At 40.4% G+C, this 24,938-nt stretch overlaps 1 protein-coding gene and 1 non-coding gene across 4 annotated transcripts in view; both read left to right on the top strand.

Moving 5' to 3' along the window:
• The first annotated feature begins 1,706 nt into the window (after window positions 1-1,706).
• TRNAL-AAG (transfer RNA leucine (anticodon AAG)) lies at window positions 1,707-1,788 on the top strand. The gene has a single exon. It is a non-coding gene; the product is annotated as a tRNA-Leu (tRNA).
• Window positions 1,789-2,124: 336 nt separating this feature from the next.
• POLR3E (RNA polymerase III subunit E) overlaps window positions 2,125-24,938 on the top strand; it is a 30,997-nt gene continuing 8,183 nt past the window's right edge. Inside the window, exons 1-18 of one of the 3 annotated variants that reach the window (XM_074206187.1) lie at window positions 2,128-2,199; window positions 4,916-4,999; window positions 9,652-9,730; window positions 10,010-10,060; window positions 11,112-11,189; window positions 14,227-14,342; window positions 14,843-14,925; window positions 15,672-15,779; window positions 16,699-16,748; window positions 18,079-18,198; window positions 19,426-19,511; window positions 19,880-19,924; window positions 20,038-20,129; window positions 20,660-20,780; window positions 21,221-21,302; window positions 22,722-22,781; window positions 23,834-23,991; window positions 24,573-24,634. In XM_074206187.1, coding sequence (XP_074062288.1) covers window positions 9,695-9,730; window positions 10,010-10,060; window positions 11,112-11,189; window positions 14,227-14,342; window positions 14,843-14,925; window positions 15,672-15,779; window positions 16,699-16,748; window positions 18,079-18,198; window positions 19,426-19,511; window positions 19,880-19,924; window positions 20,038-20,129; window positions 20,660-20,780; window positions 21,221-21,302; window positions 22,722-22,781; window positions 23,834-23,991; window positions 24,573-24,634 — 1,348 coding nt within the window. In that variant the 5' untranslated portion in view covers window positions 2,128-2,199; window positions 4,916-4,999; window positions 9,652-9,694. Of the gene's footprint in view, window positions 2,200-3,914; window positions 5,000-9,651; window positions 9,731-10,009; window positions 10,061-11,111; window positions 11,190-14,226; window positions 14,343-14,842; window positions 14,926-15,671; window positions 15,780-16,698; window positions 16,749-18,078; window positions 18,199-19,425; window positions 19,512-19,879; window positions 19,925-20,037; window positions 20,130-20,659; window positions 20,781-21,220; window positions 21,303-22,721; window positions 22,782-23,833; window positions 23,992-24,572; window positions 24,635-24,938 lie in introns of those variants that run through there. The other 2 variants (XM_074206188.1, XM_074206185.1) reach the window with 2 other exon arrangements.

Here is a 24,938-nt window from a genome sequence, read left to right on the forward strand (position 1 = left end):
TGTCAGTGAGGCAAAATTCAGTTTACTGAAAAATTTGGGTAATGAGACATTATAAGATATTATGGTGACGTGAATCTGCAGGTTTCAAGAAGCTTTCCTTTTTTCAGGACTTTCCTCAGCCTGGGCCCTCCTCTGGCTCTGTGAGGCCAATAGCTCTCTTCAATAATTTCTTTTTCTGGTATTGATCATTCCTCCCTTTGCCCTATTTGCTCTGAATTTATTTCTCTTTTTTGAGATTGCTGTTGCTCAAACAATCCATTCCACTTACTTGATGCCAAGTCTTCTATTGGTTGTCTCCTAAGCCTGGAATGCTCTACCTTCTCCTCTGCTTCCTGACTTTCTTCAAATTTCAGCTAAAAATCAAGACTTCTTTTCCTCATACTTCAATGCTAGTGTCTAAAGCTGAAGTTATGTTCAAGTCATCATATATAGCTCCATGAAAGCAAAATTTTACATTTCTTTATTTAGGCTTACACAGCAGCTCACACTTAATGATCAATATATATTTGTTTTCTTGATTTCTTCCTTTCAGACAAATTGCTTAAGGAATTCTCTATGATTGAATCAAGGAGGTTATACAGGTCCTATTCATTTTCTGTTCTGGTAGTTTGATTTCATCAAAAAGTAGTTTCACCTAATCAAGGAACCAGAGCTAACTAGGGTGGTTTCCACCTTATTCTTTCACACCTTTTCAAATCAAATTAAAAAATTTATAGAAGAAGTCCTTAGAAATAATTAAAAGGCTTTCAGATTCCCCTTTTTTAAAGACAATAATATTACACTGCTTTTACCTGGCACAATTCCATAAAACAGATTTCCAAACCATGATCTGTTTCCAATTCTTTCTTAAGGCAAAAAGTGCTATGAATATTTTGATATATGAAATTTTCCCCTCCTCAGTCACTTTGGAGTATCTGAGTCTTAGTATTTCGAGTTCAAAGGGAATGAAGATTCTGCTCACTTTTTCAGCATAATTCCAAATTGCTTTCTAGCATGATTAGACCAATCCACAGCTCCTTTATCAGTGTGTTTAGTGTTCCAGTTTTTTGTTATTGATGATTTGTAGCAACCTTAGTCTTAACAGTTTGCTATTTATTATCCTTTTGGTAATCATGGGAAGATTTGTATGCTTTGGGTTACTGTAAAGTTAAGTAGAAACCTGGAAAACCACATACGTGACCACAGTAATGTAAATGGGAAATGCAGTAAAAATGACGCTGAAAGTTGTGTAATTATGTCCCAAAGAAGAGATAAGAAAATATACCTCCTCTGTCTCCTTTCCTGAATCCCAGACTGGGCGACTATGGCTGTGAAATAATGCAAATACGTGTTGAATTGCACCCCCCCCCCTTTATTTCTTCATTTTTGTCTTGCTGGGTAAAGGGGGGATGGGAGGGGAAGAGAGAGAGATTTTTTTTAAAAGACATTCATAAAAATAAAATGTAATTTTTAAAAATAGGAAGAAATTTTTTTTTTAATTTAAAAAGAGGCACAATAGCCGGCGTCTTTGCGAGAGAGCGCGATTCACGGGTCCCTAGTCAGCAGGCTTCGGAGCCCGCCGGGGCAGCATGCCCTCCCGGACGCACGTGCTTGGGGCGGGGGCTGGGCGCTGCCCGGGCGCCCCGAGGTCCTACTCTGAAGCTGCAGAAAGTGAAAGCTCCTCGCCACACGTTGACGAGGTCCCAGGAAGCGGCGCCTCCCATCTGGGTAGCGTGGCCGAGCGGTCTAAGGCGCTGGATTAAGGCTCCAGTCTCTTCGGGGGCGTGGGTTCGAATCCCACCGCTGCCAGACGTTGGCTTTTTGGTCCTCCCCGGCCCATCGCGCTTGGGCGCCGCCTACGGTTTCGGGGCGGGAGTCGCGCGTTGGCGGGGGCGGGGGGGCTCTTCCTCCCCGGGCCGGAGGTGTCGGAAGAGAAGAAGGGGGCGGGGGGAGAGAGGAGGCCGCGGGGGCGGGGGGAGCCGTGTCTGCCGCCCCCTGCCGGTCCCGCCGCAAAGTGCCGCCTCTTCGGGGCGGGGCATTGTGGGTAAAAGGAAGAGCAGGGGGAGGGCCCGACTCCCCCCACGTGGCTGCTGGAGTTTTCTCGGCAACATGGCTGCTGCCTGAGGGAGCCGGGCCCGCCGCCGCCGCCGCCGCCGCCCCTGCCCCCGCCGCCGCCTCCCGCCCCGCGCCCCGCGGCCGCCCGCCCCGGCTCCTCGGCAGGTGAGTGAGAGCCGCCTCGGCGGCGCCGGCGCAGGGCGAGGCCGGGCCCGGGCCGCGGCCGAGGGAGGGGCCCGGGCCCGGGGCGCGGGCCGACCCGCAGCGCGGGGGGAGGGGGCGGCCGGGGCCCCCTCCGTGGAGCCGGGGGGCGGCGTTACCCATCGACCCCCGATGCCGGGCCCGGCGGGAAGCGGGCGGGGGGGCCCCGCAGGCACCTGTCCGGGGGCTCCGGCGCTGCCGAGCCGCGGGGGGGGGGGGGCGCGCTCCGCAGGCTGGGCCGGAAAGGAGGCGAGTCGGGGCCGGGACCTGGCAGCCCCCGGCCCCCGGGGGCAGGTAGAGCCGCGTCTGAGGGGGCGCAGCAGATGGCAGCAGCGAGAAGAAGCCGAGCGGGGCAGAAGACCCTGCAGGCCAACACCCGGCCACCCGAGAGAGCACAGAGATAGACACCTATCTGTCAGGGCATCTATGTATGCATCCATCATGTATACACGTATATAGATATCTCTGTATCTCTATATATGTATATGCTTATAGATACCTACATCTATCTAAATACGTGTATATACATATCTATCTGTATCTATATATCTATTATGTATATAGTTATCTATATGTATAGAGATATCCATATAGGTATATGTATATGTAGATACCTATATAGATATCTATGTATCTATATACCTATTATATATGTATATAGTTATCTACATGTCTATATATGTACATAGATATCCATATAGCTATATGTATATGTAGATATCTATACAGATATCTATGTATCTATATACCTATTATATATGTATATAGTTATCTACATGTCTATATATGTACATAGATATCCATATAGGTATACGTATATGTAGATATCTATACAGATATCTATGTATCTATATACCTATTATATATGTATATAGTTATCTACATGTCTCTATATGTACATAGATATCCATATAGCTATACGTATATGTAGATATCTATACAGATATCTATGTATCTATATACCTATTATATATGTATATAGTTATCTATATGTCTCTATATGTATATAGATATCCATATAGCTATGTGTATATGTATATGTAGATATCAGTGTATCTATATACCTATTATATGTATATAGTTATGTACATGTCTATATATGTATATAGATATACGTATATGTATATGCAGATATCTACATATATATAGATATCTACGTATTTGTATACCTATTATGTATGTTTATGGTTATCTATATGTTTGTATATGTATATAGATATCCATATATGTAGATATCTGTGTAAATAGATATCTCTGTATCTTTATACCTATTATATATGTTTATAGTTATCTATATGTATGTATATAGATATCCACATATCTATATGTATATGTAGATATCTACATGCATGTGTATATATATAGATATAGCATATATAGATACACATATAGCATATAGATATCTATGTATCTGTATACCTGTTATATATGTATATAGTTATCTATATGTCTGTATATGTATATATATCCATATATGTATATGTATATGTAGATATCTATATCTATATATAGATATGTATCTATATATCTATTATATATGTATATAGATATCTATATGTATTTGTATATAGATATCCACATATCTATATCTATATGTGTATGTATATAGATATCCATATATCTACCTATGTATATATATAGATATCTATATATGTATATAGAGAGATTATATAGTTTATACACATATATGTATATGTATGTGTACATATATACATACACATATACACACACACACACACACACACATATGTATCCTCTACAGAAGTGGGCTCTTTCACTTAGAGCTAAATTCAGTCCCTGCCCTTTCTTTGTCCTGATAGCAATTCTGCCATCTTATTCATTCCTTAAATTAGGATCAGCCTAGAATCACAAACTCTTAGATTTGGAAGTGACCTTGGAAGATCTAGTCTAAATCCCTCATTTTATTGAAACGGAAACAGTCACAGAGAAGAGACTTGTCTAAAGTCACATAGCTGATATGTTGCAGAACTGATAGCTTTCATTATTTCCTTTTGAACCCTTGAGGTTCTGTGACTGATGACCTCCCCACCTGTTCAGTAGGTCTGAAGCCAGTTCTTTGGTGCACAGTGAACACTAGATAATGATTTCATCATTTCTTGCTTCTCTTCCAAATATGCTTGTACTTTTAATCCTCAAGAACTTTTTTTCCCTCCAGTTTGGGATTTCTGACTATTCTAGTTCTCTGCACCCATTTCTATTTTGATGATTCCTTAAAAATTGCCTGGTCTTCAAATGTGATATGATAGCAGAAATTTCCCATTCTTTCCCCCTCTATAGCAAACAAAAGCATTTAGAAGTTGAGAGTCAGAGGAGACCAGGGTAAGATATAAAACAATCTGATCTCAGTACTGGATCCCTGATTTCTATGAGAATAGCAGGGAGAAAATCTCCTTCCTTTGTTGAGATCTCAGCATTACTAAACCATAAATTTGCTCTACCTTCGATATTATGCTGTAAATCCTCCATTTTCTGAGTGGATTATTCATAGTTGGAGTTGACTTAGTTTCATTGCCTGACTAGTCTAGGCCTAAAGCAATGGAGTGCAGACCAAAACTAGAAGGGTAATGGCCCCGGGGATGAATTTCTGTCAGTTACAGTGGACAGGATGTTCTTATTTTTTTTGTTTGTTTGTTTTCTTCATGCTGCCTTTTTCTTTCAGTTGGTTTTCACATTCCAGAGGAGAACCTGGCTATTGGTGTACTACTCTGAGGGCAAACCCACATCTGCCCATCTGGGCAGATAGGTATGTGCTCTCCAGGTCTTCCTTTGTTTCTTTAAGATACCCTTTGAGACTATAGTGTTCATGAGGGCTGGGAAGGAACTGTTTTCTTATGAATAAGGGGGAAAAACTTCAGAGGTGGTACAATGAGCAGGAGAAAGGTAGAAACATTCAAACATAAACCTCAGAAAACAGAAAGAGAGAAGAACAGAGGTAGGTAACTGAATATCAGATCTCTAGTCTACCTTTTTTTTCTTTTGAGCACTTTACTCCCTATGGAAGTGTGGGTACCATACAGTTAATGGTAATTTGCAGTTATGCATTTGATTTTATTTGGTCTTATATTCTCTAATTCATCCATTTTTTAAGTACCAACTGTGAAGAATAATTTCTTAGGCACTGAGGGAGATACTAAAAATAAAAAGACAAGTTCTCTGTTCTCAAGGAGAATGATGAGACCTATATATATAGATATGGATATAGATAGATATTTCATTGAGCAAGAATTTTTCCTATGTGGGTGCTCCCTCCACTTCAACAGATCTATAATAATCCCTCTTAGTAGATATGACCAAAAAGTTCATCATCAAATGGTCATCTTGGTGATGTACCTCTCAGAATTTAGCTAGCCTTCTTTAAACAATAACAGCCCATATATTTCTATTGATGTTTTTTCCATCACAGTCATTTCCTATCTCTCCACTCAGTAAGCCTTCCCTTATAACATTAAAAAGAAAAAAAATTAAATAAAACTGACACAAAAAACATGTTTGACAGCATTGCCAACATTCTTCACCTTTAGTCTCCCACTTTTCCAAAGTAAAGAGAGAGGTGTACTTCTTCACTCTTTATCAACACTGATTGAAGGGAAAAAATAATTCTGGCAAAACTATATTGTCAACCAAATATGTACATGGATTCACATGCCACACCCATCATCCCCAACCTCCACAAAGAAGCCATCTTCATTCTCTTCGGGTTTGGGTTATAACATTTAGTTATGATTTCATAGCATTCCCTTTCAATAATTCTTTTATATTGATATTTATTTTCTTGGTTTTGTTTATATTATTTTGCATTAGCTCCTTTTCCCATATTGCCATGCTTTTCTATATTCATGTTATTTACTTTTTCCAGCACCAATATTCCATTACAATCACATACTACAACTTCCTCAACAAAAGGGCATCTACTTCGTTTCCAGTTCTTTTGCTACAGTAAAAAAAAAAAAAAAATCTATGAATATTGGTGGATATAGGAACTGTCTTTTAGCTTTGGAATATCTTTTGAGTATCCTTTGAGGTACTCCTTGGAGTATCATTGACATCCTTGGAGTTTATGCCTAGCATTGAGATCGCTGGCAAAAGGTGTGAATAGTAATAGATCTTTTAGGGATAGCTTTCATTTTTATTGCATCAACATTCCCCTTCTCTTTTCCCCATCCCCAGAACCATCTGTAATACAAAGAATAAAGAGGATAGTTGGGGATGAGGAAGAGGAAGAAAAGGGGGGAAAAAATCAAAAAAGCAAATTACCACATGAAAGACTTTTGATGTTATATGAGGTTTTCCCTTCTCCTTACCCCTGGAGGAGTGGGGAGAGATGTCTTCTCATATCTGTTTTCTGAGGACATGATAATTTTAGAATATTCAATTGCCATTTTGTGATGGTAGTTCCTTACATTTATAGTTGTAGTTATAGTATTCATGTACATTGTTTGCCTGGCTCTGCTGCCTTCATTCTGTATAAGTTCACCTAAGTGTTACTGGCTTCTCTTTATCATGTTTGCTGTTTCTTGTGATGTAATATTTCTTCATGTTAATGTGTCATAATTTATTTAATTATCACTTATTGATGGACACCTGTTTAATTTCAGTTCTTTGCTATCACAAAAAATGCTTCTAGCAATATTTAAGAGCCTATGGAACCTTTTGTTACCTCGAGTATATGCTTAGGAGTAAATTCTCTGTGTCAAAGGTCTGAGCATTTTAGTCATTTTATTTGCATGATTCCATATTGCTTCTTGGAATAGTCAGACTAATTTAATTCATAGCTCTATCAACAGTATATTAGTGTACCTGAATTTTCACAGCCTCTCACATTGATTATTTTCATATTTTATCATCTTTGCCAATTTGCTGAGTATAATGTAAAATTTCAGAATTGTTTTGATTTGTGTTTCTCTTAATATTAGTAATTTAGAGAAATCCTTAATATGGTGGCTTATAATTTGTCATTTTTCTCTTGAGAACTAGCAATTTATTAAATACTTACTATGTCCCACTTATAAGAGATACAAATACAAAGAAACAATCTTTGACTAGGAAACAATAAATAAGCATATATGTATACAGTATAAATATAAAGATAAAATGTACAAAGTAGTTAAAGTTCAAGGTAGTTTGGGAGGGAAGAATGCTAATAGTTGAAAGGATCAGGAGAGGCTTCATTTGGAGGTTGGTTGTTGAGTTGCATTTTAAAGGAAGAAGGATTCTTTGAGGCAGAGAGGGGAAGAGCAAGTACATTCTAAGCTTGAAGAATCATCAGTATTAGCTCCCTGTGTAGCTTGAATATTAGATCCTTTTCAGAAATGAGTTGAAGACTTTTTTTTTAACAAGGCAATTGAATAAAGTGACTTGTCCAAGGGTCACACAGCTAGGTAATTGTTAAGTGTCTGAGGTCAGATTTGAACTTGGGTCCTCCTGACTCCAGGGCCAGTGTTCTATCCACCGCGCCACCTAGTTGCCCAGAGTTGAAACCTTTTTGAAGATGATTCATGAGGTAAAATAACTTTGTATTGTCTTCTCTTTCTATGTTTCTCTGAAATCATTATATTTGTAATTTGGTCCAGTTCAGAACTATTCCATTGAATTCATATGCCACAAATTATTCCATATTCCACACTCAGTTTTCTATTAATAGAAAGAGTACCATTATGAATATTTTGGTGTATATATATATCTTTAATTGTGTCTTTGCTGTCCTTGGGTTATCATGTCTAGAAGAGGGCTTTTTGTGTCTAGAGGTAGCTAACTTGTTTTTCATATGCCATACTGCATCTTTTCTCACAACTTGTCCAGCATGATAGGATCTTCCAGAGCTTATGCTTAGCTGCTGAGACCTTTGAAACTCAGTATGGTGCTCATGACATAATAAGGTGTACTAGAGCAGAGCTTTAATAGAAATACTAAATTAAGACAAATACATTTTGGGGGATTTATTGCTCAGTGATATCAGATGAAGGAGAGACATTTCTAGCTAGGAAAGAATCAGAAGATTTAAAGGAGAAGGTGAAAGCATTTGAGTTGGGTATTGAAGGATAGTTGAAAGGTTTTTCTTAATGTATGTCTTGTTTCTTCCATTGATCCTCATCACAGCTGTCAAAGTGATATTTTTTTAATGGTGATAATCTTCGAGTTGTTTTGTGGTTTTTTGGCATTACTTTCATTTACAAATATATCTATTTCCCCCTACCATCATCACCTGTGATTTTGTAAGCATAAAAAAGAAAGGCGGAGAAACAATTTAGCAAAGCAAACAAAAGATTGGCTATATCTGACAATATATGCATTCTTCTTTGAGGCCTTGTAATTATGGTTAGTATGTTTACACAACTTTCAGTTTCATTTTATTATTTCATCTATGTTGCAGTCCTGCTTTCTATGTTGATCCTGCTTTTTTCACCTTGTATCAGTTCACTGCCTTTTTTTTTCCCCAAGGCAATGGGGTTAAGTGGCTTGCCCAAGGCCACACAGCTAGGTAATTATTAAGTGTCTGAGGTCGGATTTGAACTCAGGTACTCCTGACTCCAGGGCCAGTGCTCTATCCACTGCGCCACCTAGCTACCCCTCTTGTATCAGTTCAAATAAAACTTCTCATTCTTCTGAATTCTTCACATTTCTTAGGGCATAGTTATATCCCAAGGCCACAATTTGCTTAGCCATTCTCTACTTAGTGGGCCGCTACTTCCAGTCCTTTTGCTGATATAAAAAGTTTGTACTTATGAATATTTTGATGGCACAGGACCTTTTTAATCCAGCAAAATAATCTTTCTGAAAATACATAGTTTATGTATGTATCTCTCTTGTACAATTCCTTTACCTCTAAATCACCTTCTGTTTATAGTGTGGATTCAACCTACTTTTCTAGCTGTATTGTATATTCTTCATTTACTGCTTCTTGCACAATATTTCATCTCCTGCCTCAGTTCCTTGTCTCTTGTACCTTTGCGTAGTATGTCCCCTGTACCTGGAATGCACTTATTCCTCATCTCACCTCTTAGCAGCCCTAGTTCCTTTAAAACTCAGCACAGGTGCTACCTCTTACATGAGGTCTTTCCTTATCTGTGCTGTTCTTCCCTTCCCTATTAGTTTGCATTTACTTAAACATGCAGTTTTCCTTGAAAGTATGTAAGCTTCCTGAAAGTAAAGACTGTTTCATTTTTGTGCCTGGTACATGATAGGGGATTATTCAGTGTTTGTGATTGTTGCTTCCCTAGCTAGCACATAAGATATTTAAGGGTAAAGATAATGTTGTGGTATCTGTGTGTTGTCTCCATTCCCAGCACAGTTCTGACGTACAGCAGAGCTTCTTGATTTGACTTGGTCAGACCCAAGTGAGTAGGAAGGAATACTTGAGCTCTGTCTAAAACTAAACAGTTTCCCTCTTTTTTTCAGTTTGTGCCCCCAGGAGGACTGACTTTTGTTTGCCCATCCTAGTATGGCCAATGAAGAAAATGATCCAGTCGTACAGGAGGTAAATGGAGCATGGTGCATGAAATATCCCTCCCTGCTTCTTTTTTTGTGTTTGTTTGTTTTCAAGGCAATGGGGTTAAGTGACTTGCTGAAGGGCACATTGCTAGGCCATTATTAAGTTGCTGGATTTGAACTCAGGTTCTCCTGATTCCAGGGCCTGTGCTCTATCCACTGTGCCACCTAGCTGCCCCCTTCCCTACTTCATTACCTTCATTTGAATTTGTTTGTTTTCTTGAGTGCCCTTGATTGGTAAAGTCTTTTGTTATGTTTCTCTCTTTAGATTGATGTATACCTGGCCAAAAGCCTTGCAGAGAAGCTCTACCTATTTCAGGTAATTATAGGAGGAAGGAAGTCATAAAAATGTTGCTTTAAAAGTGTGATCGGATACCAGCCTTGAGTAAAATTTTTATAATATTCAAAGCACACAGTGCTTTGAAATCTTAGACTTTTTTGGTGTGTCTTAGTGGCCAAAACTCCATTCTCTTTGGTTGAGATGGCCCAGCAGCAGTGCTCTAGCATGGTGATTGAGAGGTAGCTAAATAAAAAAGGTATAGGATTGGGAATGGAGATACTGAATTGGATGTTTAAAGAGAAAGGTACCCTTACTGGGAGCTACTTCTTACTATTTCTTCTATTCCTTTCTCTCTTCTTTTCCTTCTGGATTTCCAATGCTCAACCTGTTATTTGTGATGGTTATAGCTATGGGTTTAGGAAGTGGAAGCTTCTTGAAGCTTTAGGAATTAATTCTTGTTTGCTCATCCTGGGATTTAGTTGTCCTAAAATGTCTTCTGCTTTTGCTTCCATGTAGAGTAGTATGTTTATCAGACTAAATTTTTTAAGACCTCATCCAGCCTGGAAAAATTGAGGCGTAAACTGGAAATAATTTTTAATTAGTGCATATACTTTGATGGACTGTTCTGTATCATCACTTTGCAAACTTAAAAAAAAATAGACCCAGAAAGATTGTGTTATACCCAAGGTCATACTACCAGTTCATGATATTGTCAAAGTGAAAACCCAGGTCTTCTGATTTAAAAAAAACCCAAAACATCCCAGTGGTTCTTCCCAAAACTAGATCCCTCTGGTTATGAAAAGTTGGGAAGCACTTATTTGTGCCCTTTCATCTCCCTTCAAGGTCTCCTTGTGTGAATCGGGAATTCTGCCATCATTGAAGTAGTGGCTACAAGGGCCCTAATAGCAGTTCTCTGGGACTCTTGTCTGTCTTGACTTTCCCTTTTCCTTATTTAGTTTCATTAGTAATTTTCTAATTCCCCTAGTCTAAGTTTTTCAGCCTACTTTGGGGGTGGTAGGATGGTAGTGGTAGATGGTAAGTAAAAAGGAACTGGAGAAGTAACTCAGTGTTTGATACTTTCCTTCTACAGTACCCTGTCCGCCCAGCCTCGATGACCTATGATGACATCCCTCACCTGTCAGCCAAGATTAAACCAAAGCAACAAAAAGTAGGATTATGCTGTTTGGTTATATTTTGGGAAGATGGGGAGGAAATTGGAAAGGAGAGTGGAGGATCCAGATTTGGGAGAAGAGGATTCAGGAAAGAAAGACTAGGGTAGGACTCTGTCTTGGGGATTAGTAAGGGAGTGCATTAGTAAGACTCCCTAGCTCCAAATACTAGGGTCTTTAGGAATCAGGTTTTTTTTTTTGTGTGTGTGTGTTTTTTTTTTTTTTGCAAGGCAAATGGGGTTATAAGTGGCTTGCCCAAGGCCACACAACTAGGTCTGAGACTGGATTTGAACCCAGGTATTCCTGACTCCAAGGCTAGTGCTTTATCCACTACACCACCTCGCCACCCAGGAGTCAGGCTTAATGCTACTGGAAAATGTGAATTGAATTGGAAATACTGGACACTTGAAAAAATAAAATCGGTGATGGTAGAAGAGAAGGTTTGAATGTAAAGGGTTTCTAGGAAGGATCAGTAATGCAATGGGCACTTTGTTATCTGTTTTGGAGACACAGATAATTGCAACACAATCTTTAACTTCAAAAGATCTTACAATCTAATAAGTAAGTCCAGAGATTTAACTATGGACTATAATGCAAAGCTGAAAGTAATAAGTGCTACAAGAGTCCATGTGAAGTTACTTTTGGGAATATGGAGACCAGGGAAACTTTTCAAGAAAGAAAATATTTTAATTGAGTCTTGAAAGCATAATCTTCACACATAGTAGGTTTATGTAAATGTTAGCTTATTATAATTATAATAATGATTAATATTATTGAAATTGAGAGATGGGAAAAGTGAATAACTCAATTTGACTGGAGCATAGTTCTGTTTGTTAGCAAGTAATGAGATATAAGACTTGAAAATAAGATAATAGCTGGAATGTAGAGGGCCTTTCATGTCAGACTAAGGAGTTTGGGACTTTGCCATTGGGAAGCCAATGAAGATTTCAGCATGGAGTTAATGTTAATTAACTAACACTTAACAGTTCTATATAATGGAATATTGAATCTGAAGGAGGTAAATAGTGGAAAGGTACTGAACTAGGGAGGTGATAGTGGGAATAGAACAGCAAGGAGACATTGGTAGAAATAGAAGCAAGCAAGAGAACAAGTCCAGGGAAAAGAAGGCAAAATTGATGTCCATATTAGGAGATTGGCTGTGCAAAATGCTCAAAGAATGGAAGGTTAGAAAGAAGAACCAGTTTGGAGGGGAAGATAGATAAGTTGATAACAGAATCTATGTTGCTGATTCCAGTTGGGTTAGGTGAGAGAGAAGAAAGAATGTGAAGACCCAAAAGAAGAGAAAGGAGACTTTAGAGCAGCATTGTGGATGTCTAGAGAGACAGACTTTGTTTTTGTTTTTGCAAGGCAATGTGGTTAAGTGACTTTCCTAAAGTCATACAGCTAAGTTATTATTAAGTGTCTGAGACCTGACTTGAACTCGGGTCCTCTTGACTCCAGGGCCAGTGCTCTATCCAGAGAGATAGAATTTCAAGAAAGTTTTATGGTTGGTGTTTGTTATAGAGACAGCAAGAAGCAGGACTGAGAAAAGGGTCATTAGATTTGGCAAAGAGTTGACAGACTTCGAAGAGACCAGTTTCAGTAAAGGGGTTTGGATATGAAACTCTTTTGTAAGTATTTTAAGAAAAGTTAGTGAGTAAATAAGTGCACTCAGTTCATGTTGTCCCTGACTGTTTTCAAGATGTTCTTTCCCCTTGTTGAGGAACCTGAGGTCTCTTTCTGCAAGTATGTTGAAGGTTACTTACTGTAATCCTTCAAAGACCCAGAGGTTCTGTCAGGGACAAGTTCAGTCCTGAAGTTGTAGGTTAGGCTCTAGTTTTTCTGGGTCTGAGGAATAGGACTAGAAAAGACCTGAGACAGGGAAAAAAGACTGCTGAGAAAAGAGAAAGTCATAGTCTGAGAGGACATCTGTCCACAGTGGGTTCTTAGCATGTGAAAATAAGAACTATCTCTTCATCCTCCTACCCAAAGGATGATACATCCCACCTTTGGAATCATCTTTTTAAAAATTAGGACTTGAATTCCACATAGGAATTCCATTTCTATTTCAACCGATTTTCCCCTAATTACGTGTAAAAACAATTTTAAAAATACATTTAGGGGCAACTAGGTAGTGCAATGGATAGAGCACCAGCCCTGGAGTCAGGAGTACCTGGGTTCAAATGCAGCCTCAGACACTTAATAATTATCTAGCTGTATGGCTTTAGGCAAGCCACTTAAACCCATTGCCTTGCAAAAAATACATTTAAAAAAATTTTGAGTTAATAAATCTTTCCCCCCTTCCTTGAAGAAGGCAATCATTTTGATATGGATTATACATATACATCCATACAAGGCATTTCTTTATTAGCCATGTTGGGGAAGAAAATAGAAAACAAAAAAAAAGCAAAAATAAAGTAAAAAATTATGCTTCAATATGCATTCAGATTCCATCAGTTCTTTCTCTGAAGGTGGAGAGCATTTTTTCATGATAAATCTTTTTTGGTGGCCTTGAATCATTCTATTGCTGAGAATACTTGTCACTCTCACTTGATCATCCTATAGTATTTCTGTTTCTGTGCATAGTGTTCTGGTTCTGTTTACTTCACTTTGCATCAGTTTTATATAAATCTTTTCAGATTTTTTTGAAACTATCTTACTCATCATTTCTTTTTTGTTTTGTTTTTGTGAGACAATGGGGTTAAGTGATTTGTCCAAGGTCACACAGTATCAAGTGTCTGAGGTCACATTTGAACTCCTGTTCTCCTGACCCCAGGGCCAGAACTCTAACCACCTTGCCACCTAGCTGCCCCTATATTCATCACAGTCTTATACAAGAACTTGTTCAACCATTCCTCAGTTGATGAGAATCCCTTCAATTTCCAATTCTTTGATACCACAAAAAGAGATTCTTCCTCCTCCTCTTTGGGTTACAGGACTGGTAGTGATATTGCTGGGTCAAAGAGTATGCACAGTTTTATAGCCCTTTGGGCATAATCCTTGGAACCATTCTCAACCAGGAATGATTTCCTGCAGGTGGAGCTTGAAATGGCTATTGACACTCTCAATCCCAATTACTGCCGAAGCAAAGGAGAGCAGATCGCACTCAATGTGGATGGCACCTGTACAGATGAGACAAGCACCTATTCCACGTAGGTTCTCTTCCTGCCTTGGGGCATTATTCCCTGCTCTCCCTCTTGTCTCCAGGAACTTCCCAGGAGGTTGCTTGGAAGCTCCTTGGGCTCCATACTTGTTCAGTGTACACCACCTGCCCTCTAAACAAGATTTAGCAAGTCAGCAGTTTATTTCTTAGTCCTGCCTGACATTTCTTAGCTATATAACCCTGGGAAGTCACTCCAGTTCTCTGAACCCTTGCTTTTTCATCTGTAAAATGAGAATCTAAATAGTACTTACTTCCTAGGATTGTTGTAAGGACCAGATGAGATTATTTGTAAGATCCCAAACCTTAGCATTCTATAAAAATACTAGCATTTATTAAGTTTGGCCACCAGCCTGGATACTGTAGTGATTAAGAAGGGGGAAGGTTACTGCCTTCTAGGGAATTCTTCTATCTTGAACAAGAAAAGTTCTTATTCTCCTTGCCCTTTCCCATCTTCCTCCCTTTAACCATAGCTTTCTCCTGTATTTCCAGGAAGCTGATGGACAAGCAGACATTCTGTTCTTCACAGACCACAAGCAACACCTCCCGCTACGCTGCCGCACTCTACAGAAAAGGTGATTGGGCTTGGAAGCTGCTTCTTGGGCAGGGAGCGGGGGAAAGGCTGGAAGAAGTCTTTGTTCTGTAGGCAAAGGAGTTTACCCACTTGATTAGGTCCCATAAAAACTTTTTAATGTATAGCTAGTTCAGATCTCTTTCAGAACTTTAGAAAAAAGCAGGATTTGATTCTTCTCCAGAGCTCCTTTTTCATTAGACTTCTTGAATAAAGAACATGTATTTTCCTGTAAGTGTAGGATTTTTAAACTACCTGTCTAGGCTTCACTATGTTGTTTTATAAATGTAGGGGTGGGAACTAGCTGATGTCCTAGGGTCCTTTCAATTGTAACATTTTGTGATTATGTGGTCCTCTTAAGACCCAGCTTTTTAGGTCCTATGCGTGGACTCATTCAGTCAACTAACCAGTGCTTGTGGATTGTACATGTCCTGTGACCCTCCTTTCTCCCTGGACAGGCTGTCCTGGGGAAGTTAGGGCCAAATTTGGCATGAAAATTCCTCTTCTTAGGTTAGTCCTTCCTTAACTGAGCAGGGGACAGATGGGGATCCAGAGCAGGTTAATTTTAAAGGAGGAAGTGATCCAGGAATTGGAGCCTGGGAAGTTGGCTTTTGCTTCACCTTTACTCAGTCCATGGAGTTTGTTCTCCATGTCCTGTATGAGGTTCCCCTCAGCCTAAACTTGGGAATGGTTTGGGAGGGAGAGGCCAATCCCTAGAGAGCCCTGGGAGAGTCCCTCTTCCTCTGCCAGGCGAACTTCACTTGACCCCTCTGCACGGCATCCTGCAGCTTCGGCCCAGCTTCTCCTATCTGGATAAAGCCGACGCCAAGCACCGAGAGAGAGAGGCAGCCAATGAAGGTGAGCTCTCTTCCACCATTTTCTTCTGCCCCTCCCCCAACAAGATAGGCTGAAGGCTGGAGACCTGAGCATAGCATCACATGGGAGAATCAGAAATTCCTTTGGGGGGAGGAGTATAGGTTACTGAGGGGGGAAATGGAGCCAGCCACATAAAATTGCAATGAATTCTTAGTTATTCAGGAGCTGTTGTCTAATTTGTGTTTTTGTTTTTAAGCTGTCCTGCTCAATGGTGCAGGGATTTTGGATAGACCTGTAGTCAAGAAGACCTGAATTCAGTTAGGGCCTCAGACACTCAGTAGCTACGTGAATCTGGACAGGGCACTTAACTTTTTCTGACTCAGTTTCTTCATCTATAAAATGGGGAAAAGAATATCATCTACTTCCCAGAGTTTTTGTGAGGATCCAGTGAGATAAAGTTTGTAAAACACTTTGCACACCTTAAAATTCTATACAAATATCATTATTATTAAACATTGAAATATTAATATTTCTTTTGGAGCTAAGCCTGTCATTTAATCTCCCCCTGCCTCAGTATAGGCAATATCATCTCATTGAAAATCAGGGACTGATTCCTTACCAGAGATGATAGACCATTGATGAAAGCTTTGTCCTGAACCAAGTGATTTGGGTTCTGATCTGGCATTATCTATAACTTTCTATCTGACCATAGACTTCTCTTGTGCCCACTTTCTTCATCTGCAAAAACCAGAATGTTAGATCATTTCCCAACTGGTTTTGTACAAAAGGAATAGGAATTTCATGAGAATTTTGATACTAAAAGTATTTTTTCTTCTAAATGAAATGTAACAAAAATCCTGATGGTACATTGACCCTTAGATCACATTTAAGGAATACTTGAAAAATTGAATCAACTCTTTAAGATTCTTTTACAGCTCTAATATTCTGATTCTTTTTGCAGCTGGGGACTCTTCTCAAGATGAAGCTGAAGAAGATATCAAGCAAATCACGGTATAGCTGATGCCTCAGGGCTGCTGAAACTTCCTTCAATAATGTGAACTTTTGGGGGACCCAGAAGGCTAGGGCTGAGATGGGATAGGATTGTATTAGAATCATGGAGAAAGTTGGGTGGGAAGGGTTTGTCCAGAAAAAATGAATGCCAATAGAAAGAATTGAGGACTGAAGAAGACTTTGACTTTCACCTCTAACTTTCTGGGATACCCAGAGTGAATCCTTTGTCGTGTTCCCCACCACCACCACCAAATAAGGGTTTCTTAACCTTTTCCATGTCCTGTACCCTTCTGGCAGTTTGTCATTCTTAGGAGAATGGTTTTTAAGTGCATTAAATAAAATCAGTGAAATAACAAAGGAAACAATTATATTGAAGTGCAATTATCAAACCATTATATTAAAAGTGCAGTTGTTAGACAGGTAGGTGGCACAGTGGATAAAGAAACCAGCTTTATCAGGAGAGCATGAGCTCAAATCCGGGTTCTGACATTTGGCACTTGCTACCTTGTAACCCTGGGCAGATCACCTAAATTCATGGACCTCAGGTTAAAAACTCCTGTGCTAGATTAACTTTATAGTTATTTTTAGTGTAAAAGGAGGAGCTGTGCCCAAGGTTGAGATCCTGAGGGTGAATGGGAGTGAGTTAAGGGACAACTCCCAGCATGCAGGACCTCATGACAGACATTTATTGGTCTTTGTCACTTTGAATTGTGCACTTCTCTCTAAACTTCACTTTTCCTATATTTGAAAGGAGAATAATATGGTTGCTCCCTACCTCTCTCAGGTTGTCATAAGGACCAAAGGAGGCTTTGCTACTGCTGCTGGTAATTAAACAATAGACAGAGACATCTTTTCATAGGATTTGGACTTGTAGAGGCAGTAGAACCTTGGGATTTATCTAGTTGAATCCCTCTTTGCAGATGAGAAAACTGATTTACCTACAGTCCCAGGCAGGGTGTAGTGTGAAAGCTGAGATTTTGCCAATTCCTTCCTGTACAAAACATCTCTGCTCTTAAGTTTGTGGTATAATAGAAGAAATATTTTCTAGTAATTGTCGATTTTACAGCATGTCTACATGCTTTGAGAAGAAAAGGTAGGCTGGAGGCTGTGGTGGCAAATAAGAAAATAGGCTTAGTTGTAGAATTTTCCAGGACAGAGATAGGCTTTGAATTAGAATATTACTAGGAACCTATCAAAAAGAAGGAAGCTATGTCATACATTTGGCATTGGTTTATGTAGAGAAGAGAGTGGCAAGCAGTGGGCAACAGGGAGAGGGTTTTATGATAGGATTTTAAGCCTTTGCAATGCTCTCTGCCTTTCCCTATTACAGGTGCGTTTCTCTCGACCAGAGTCAGAGCAGGCTCGTCAGCGACGGGTTCAATCCTATGAATTTCTCCAAAAGAAGCATGCTGAAGAGCCATGGGTGCACCTACACTACTATGGCCTGCGGGTGAGGACTCTGCAGATGCTTGGTGACAGAGGGCTTCCTTGCCAAGGGCCAGAGCTTATGGCTAGAACTGAGTCCAGGGCTCACCTGGCCAACTTCCAGTCCAGTCCTTTGGTTTATGCTCTGTTTGTTAGAAAACTCACTGATTTCTGATGCGAATTAGCCTTTCTAGGGATCAGTTCTCCTACATAGGATTCTAGGGTAGGGAGTCCCAGTATATCCTGACAGTGAAAGGAGTACCACATTTGGTGTCAGAGCAGTACATGCAGAGTGCCCCTGTCACTCATGATTATTTCAACCTTAGGCAAGTCACTTAACTCCTTACTATTAAGGGGCTGTAGCAGTCATGTATGCATTAATGTGAATTAGTTTAATCAGATTGTCTTCTGATAACTAACTCAAAAAAATCAATGATTTTCTCTAGAAAAAAACAGTAATTTTAGAATATGATATTTTTCACTGGAGAGACAGGGTTAGGAGACTGAGTGAATGATAAAGTTTTTCTTAAGTATTTACTGGAAACTAAGTTTTGAGGGTACAAAGACAAAAACCTTGAAGATCACCTTCTAATGGAGGGACACAACACACACAGGAAAGGATACTTTTGTCTGCAAAGTTACGGAGATAGGGGAGATGACATACCATCCAGGAATGAGGGCAGAATTGATTTGATCATGGTTTCTGTTTCCAGAATTACAGAGGGGCAAGGGAAAGAGTTGGCTAAGAAAAGACACACCCATGAGATGGAGGCATTTAGAGAATAGGGAGGGAGTAGAGTTGGAGCATGGCAGGGCCTTCCTCAACTGGCCTGGCAGAGACAGCCAATCTGGATGGTGAGGCCCTATGGCTGAAATTTTTGCATGGTGGCAAGGCAGATGCAATGAGATGAATGAATGAATGAAAAAATACAACTCATTTGCAAAAGACATGGTACCGTGAACTTTGCCTGGGTCTCCTACCCACTTGGGTAGGAATTGCAGGGAGGTAGGAGCAATATAGCAATACAATGACTTATCTTCATATCACATTATGCTTTGTTAACCTTTAGTGTAGCAGAGGTCTGACAATGTGGGGGCTTTAATGGTCTCTTAGTGACTTGGAACATTGTAAAGAGAATCTCAGACTCAGTGCTCATCCCCCATCCCACTTCCTGAAAAAGTAAATTGAGCCAGGAAGTCTTAAATTGGATCTTCTCCAAGAGTTTAAGTTTTTGTTTGTTGTGCTCCCCAGGACAGCCGATCCGAGCATGAGCGTCAGTATCTTCTGTGCCAGGGCCCTGGAATGTCAGAGAATACAGAGCTCATCAAATCGCCAAGGTAAGAATACTACACCTCTGTGGGAGTGAGAAAGGGAGGAAGTCAGGATGACATGTGGAAAAAAATTCCAACTCCAACTTCCTGTGGTGAAATCTCCTTCAGGAGGCATATCCTGTGGGGGCAACTTCTTTCTGTATACCTGCTGCCATGAATTTTTACAGGGTCAAGTTGGGTTCATAGTCTCTCCAAAGCAGTGAGATAGGGAAGGTTTGGTGGCTCATGTATTTGGGCAGTCTAGTTGTTGCATTTTACCTTTGACCCTGAGCCTGTGCCTTGGATTGCAAACCTTGTGATTTTATGGTTTGGGAAGGTAAAGAGGAGGAGCAAACCCTTGAAGTAATTTCTCATCTGTGATTTTCTATTCACAGCGAGTACTTGATGATGTTGATGCCTCCAAACGTTGAAGAAGAGAAGTGAGTACTCCTGTGCCTGAATTGTGGTTCTGATGCAACATGACCTATGATATAATATCAGGACCATCCATAGCTCAATATGTCTCTGAAAGGTCCTATTATTTCTCCCTTAGAGAAAAACCTATGGCTCCCAGCAATGTCCTGTCGATGGCCCAGCTGAGGACTCTACCTTTGGCAGATCAGATTAAAATACTGATGAAGAATGGTTTGTGCCTTCCTACCACCCTCTTTCTGATCCTTGTCCCCACAGCCTGGGAGGTTATGCCAGTATTTTGTTGTTTTCCTTCTTCCCATCCTATTCTTTGTCCACACTAGTTACCAACTCTGTTCTTTCCTCAGTGGGCCCCTGAGGAGTCATCAGAACACAGAATAGTCTTTCTATGTTTTTTGGGTCCCCAATACTGAACTCCTTGCATCTAAAAACCAAAAGATCTGAAAGAACTTGACCTCTTCAGGGCTGGCTCATTGTTGGTGACTGTGGAGCCTGTGGATTATACAGGAGGCCTTTGCAGGTGCTAGAATCTTTCTGGTCTAAGAGCTAGAGAGAAGCAGCCCAGAAATCCCATGCCTTATGTGCCAACTGGCTTTTTTTTTTTTTTGGCTTGATGTTGACTAGGGTTCTTAGGCATAAAGCCTTCCCTTTGGATTTTCATTTTGGGGAATACTGTGCATCATGTATTGCTCCTGGCTTGCAGGTGGGTACTTTATGGAACCCATTGTCTTCTTCTGTCTCAGTTAAGGTTATGCCTTTTGCCAACTTGATGAGCCTTCTGGGCTTAGGGACAGACTCTACATCGGTTCTACGCTGCATCCAGCAGGTGGCGATGCTAGTACAGGGAAACTGGGTTGTCAAGAGGTATGTTCATGTTTTTTGGCTGCAAATATGTTGTGTTCTTTTGGGTCGTGCAGTGATGGGGTGTAGACCCTTTCCATGGTGGGGATTAGAGAAAGAGATGAGAATGAATATCTGAGATTAGGGCCAGTAATGCTGAAAAACTGTTGCTAGAAAGTGAAATTACCTTGAGCTGTTAAACAAGGCTATAGGAAATGAAGTGGGTGGGGGAATCTCTGTTCTACCTCCTCACCTGGTGTATATCCTTGACCCCAAGTAAAATAGTATTCCAGCCTGGGATGAAGAGTCGGGCTAACAAAGATGTAGGAAAGAGGGTTTTTGTACTATCCCAGGTGGGGTGATCAGGGGCTAGGATAGAGGTAGTTGTTTGCCAGTCCTTGCTGAAGTATCCTTTTGCCTTGAATTCATGTGACATCTGCTGTCATTTGGTTTCTTGTTGGCAGTGACATCCTGTACCCAAAGGATAGCTCCAGCCCTCACAGCGGCGTGCCTGCAGAAGTACTCTGTAGGGGTCGGGACTTTGTTGTAAGTAACAGAGGGGAAGATCTGCTAAAATAGAGCTACAAGGAGCCTCTTACCCCACGCTAGAGAGAGAGAGCAAACCTCTATTTCAGATTTACTGTTCTCTAACTGCATGATCCTCTATGATCCTGGAACTTCTTCACTGACCTTTACTTCATTTTTCCGGGCTACATTTTTATTCTAGAACTGGGATTCTTTTTTAGTTTTTTTGCAAGGGAATGGGGTTAAGTGACTTGCCCAAGGCCACACAGCTAGGTAATTATTAAGTGTCTGAGACCGGATTTGAACCCAGGTACTACTGACTCCAGGGCCAGTGCTTTATCCACTGCGCCACCTAGCTGCCCCGATTCTTTTTTTTAATTGATATTTTATTTTCCCAGTTATACATGTGATGGTTTTTCAAGATTCACATCCATTTGCCAATTTCTAAGCTACCCATTTTTCTACCACCTTCCCCATAGCAGTGTACAGTCTGATAAAAGTTAGGCATGTATATTTGTGTTTAATATACTTATATTTTGGTCATTTTGTGTAAGAGGTATTAGGACTGGGAGGAAAGAAAGAAAGCCATGACATAGGACGGAAAAACATGAGAAGTTTTAAAAAAGTGGACATATTATACATTCAGATTCTGTATAGTATACATATCAGATTTCCTTTGGATGTGACTGGCACTGTCCATAACAGGTCTTTTTGGGTGTCCTTGAACTCTTTGAACGGCTGAGAGGAGTTGCCTCCATCATAGCTGATCAACTCATAGTGTTGTTAATGTATACAGCATTCTCTTGCTTCTGCTTCCTTTGTAGATCATGAATTCTTAACCTTTTTCTGTGTGTGTGTCCAGGATCTCTTTGGCAATCTGCAAAAGCCCTGGGACCTAAAAGTAACCAATTTTATTGAAATATAGTTACCAGATTGCTCATCAGATTCATGAACTTAAGAATCCTTGTAGTAGAGAAATTCACACAGTTCTCTCCTTTCTTTCCCACTTCCTATTACATGAGTATACTTGACATTTATATAGCAATTTATGTCTTGCTTGATTTTCCCTACAAATCTTTGAGTTCATTACACAGGTATTACCCCATTTTACAGATATGGCAACTGTGGCTCCCAGAAATTAAATTACTGGTCCAAGATTATATAGTAAGTGATAGAGCTAAGACTTCACTCTAGGTTTTGCTCCTCTACATTTGTACTTTTTACCCTACCACATTACCTCACCAAAGATATGAATTGTTTAACTCAGGACTCTTTAGTTTTTACTAGGCAATGGGGTTAAGTGGCTTGCCCAAGGCCACATGGCTAAGTAATTATTAAGTGTCTGAGGCCGGATTTGAACTCAGGCCCTGGAGTCAGGAGTACCTGAGTTCATCCCAGAGCTTGTAGGACATGTGGAAACGCTGTCTTTCTTTTCTCCAGATGTGGAAGTTCACGCAGAGCCGCTGGGTAGTGAGGAAAGAAGTGGCAACAGTTACAAAAGTAAGTGTTTGTTTTTCTAAGCTCCCTCAGATTTGGGCCCAAAAAGTGGGAGAAAGGAAGAATGAGAGCACTAGACCTGGCAGGTAGAGAATATAAGAAATTTTTAGACTATTTTACTTCCACTGAGGAGACAAGTAGAGATGATTCTATCTTGGGTAAGCTGTCTACAGAACTAGTGACAGGATCCCTGAGATGATAGTCATCATAAGACCCATAGACTTTTTATATGGTTTAAGTTTGTAAAGCAATTGACATGCATTATCATAGAATCTTCACAACTAACTAAAATTTAGATCATTATCCCTAATTTTCAAGTAAGGAAATATCCTCAGAGAACTTGAGTACTTGCTCAAGATCCTTGCTTTTTACCCTTTGTCCTATATCCTAAGACCCTAACATCAGGGAAGCAATGCCATAATATGCACGTGAATTGGATTTAAGTGAAGGACAGCTGTGCAAAGTCCCTAGCCTCACTTTCTCCTCCTGAGCTAGCTACCTGGGACTGACCAGATATGAATCAGGATGACTTGATGATCTTTAACAGGTTTCAGTTTGATTGAGAGTAATGCCTGTTCAATGATAAAGACTTGGTAAGAAAGAAATTAAGCAGAGAATGAATTCTTTTACCTAGTCAAAAAAAAAATCCATCTGGGAGGAAAAGACCCTTGGATTTTCCAACTAACACAGAAACAAAAACTATTTGCATTAATTTTTAGCCAGTTTGGACCATGACCAATTGGGGCTTGGCTTGTTTCCTATTGTTGGGCAATAGATTAGCAGCTAATAAGTTTCTGGTAGTATTTGGTGAATCTATGGCTCCTAAGTCTATCTCTTCATCCCTTTTACCTCATAGCCAGCTTATTTTTGAGGCCCTCATTTAAATCTATTGGAGCAATTTGGGCAAAGAGGGGAATCAGTGTGATCTAGTCAGGGAAGAGCATCAGCTATCAAAAGCCTTGAGAGATCTAAGAGAGTGGGCTCACGAAGCCCATCCTGAGGCTAAATCTGCTATCCCAGTCTTTCTGCAAATATATTGTCCCTTTGGGTCCCAGCTCTGTGCAGAGGATGTGAAGGATTTTCTGGAGCACATGGCTGTGGTGAGGATCAACAAGGGCTGGGAGTTCTTGCTCCCTTATGATGAGGATTTCATCAAAAAGCATCCAGATGTCGTCCAGAGACAGCACATGCTGTGGATGGGCATCCAGGCCAAGTAAGTGACACTAAGGGTAGTAGTGATGTTGATGGGGGTGGGAAGGGGCAGTAGACTGTAGGAGACCTCCTCTCTCCCAACCTCCCACCACTACACCTGGCTGAAGGAAAATCTACTGATTTCTCCTGCTTAAAGTGACAACTTCATGGTCCAGGGGCAGAATAAACCATTTGTACTCTTAGAATCAAGGTTTAGGCTTTATATCTTCCCATAATAGTGATGTTATAGAAGAGGTATTGGCTGAGGTGTTGTAGATGAGGAATCAGGAACTTGAAGGTTAAGAAGCTTTGGCTTTTGGGAATTGATTGGGGGATCAGGAGTTGGAAAATGGCAAAGAGTGGAGGAAGGTGTGAGGCAAAGAGGACTGCAGGAAAATGACAAACAGGAGAGGTTGAGATGAGTGACAAGGGATTTATAGAGGAATGGGATGATGGGACTCTATTGTTGGAAGTCAGAGGCTGCTTTTTCCTAAATAACTTGAGGAATTTATTAGGAATCTGGTGGGGGAGGGGTTATAGTTTCTCTTAAAAACTTTAAGCAAAAAGGTCTTTTTTTAACATGATGCTTCTTTCCCATTTCAGGTTAGAGAAAGTCTATAGTCTTCTAAAAGAGACTGTGCCAAAGACTGCAGAAGGACAATCAGGTTTGTTTGGCGGAGATAGACACAGGGAATCTGGACTGAGAGAGTGAAGTTGTGAACTGATTTGAAGAAAGGCCTTTCTTTCTGAGGCTTGATACTACTACATGGGCAGTGCTTGGGGAAGATTTTGACCTTTTCCTCTACTTTTTTTTTTTCTTGTCTCTTCTGCCTCCTCTTCAAGAGGATATAAACCCTCCTGGTTGCTAAAATGAGGACTCATCATGAAAACTGGGTTGAGTTACTAGCCACAAGATCCCAGCACACAAAGAGGGTTTGGCATATGAATAATGAGCTAGAAGTCCTTGAG

The sequence above is a fragment of the Macrotis lagotis genome, chromosome X, assembly GCF_037893015.1.
Source record: "Macrotis lagotis isolate mMagLag1 chromosome X, bilby.v1.9.chrom.fasta, whole genome shotgun sequence".
Taxonomy (NCBI): Eukaryota; Metazoa; Chordata; class Mammalia; order Peramelemorphia; family Peramelidae; genus Macrotis; species Macrotis lagotis.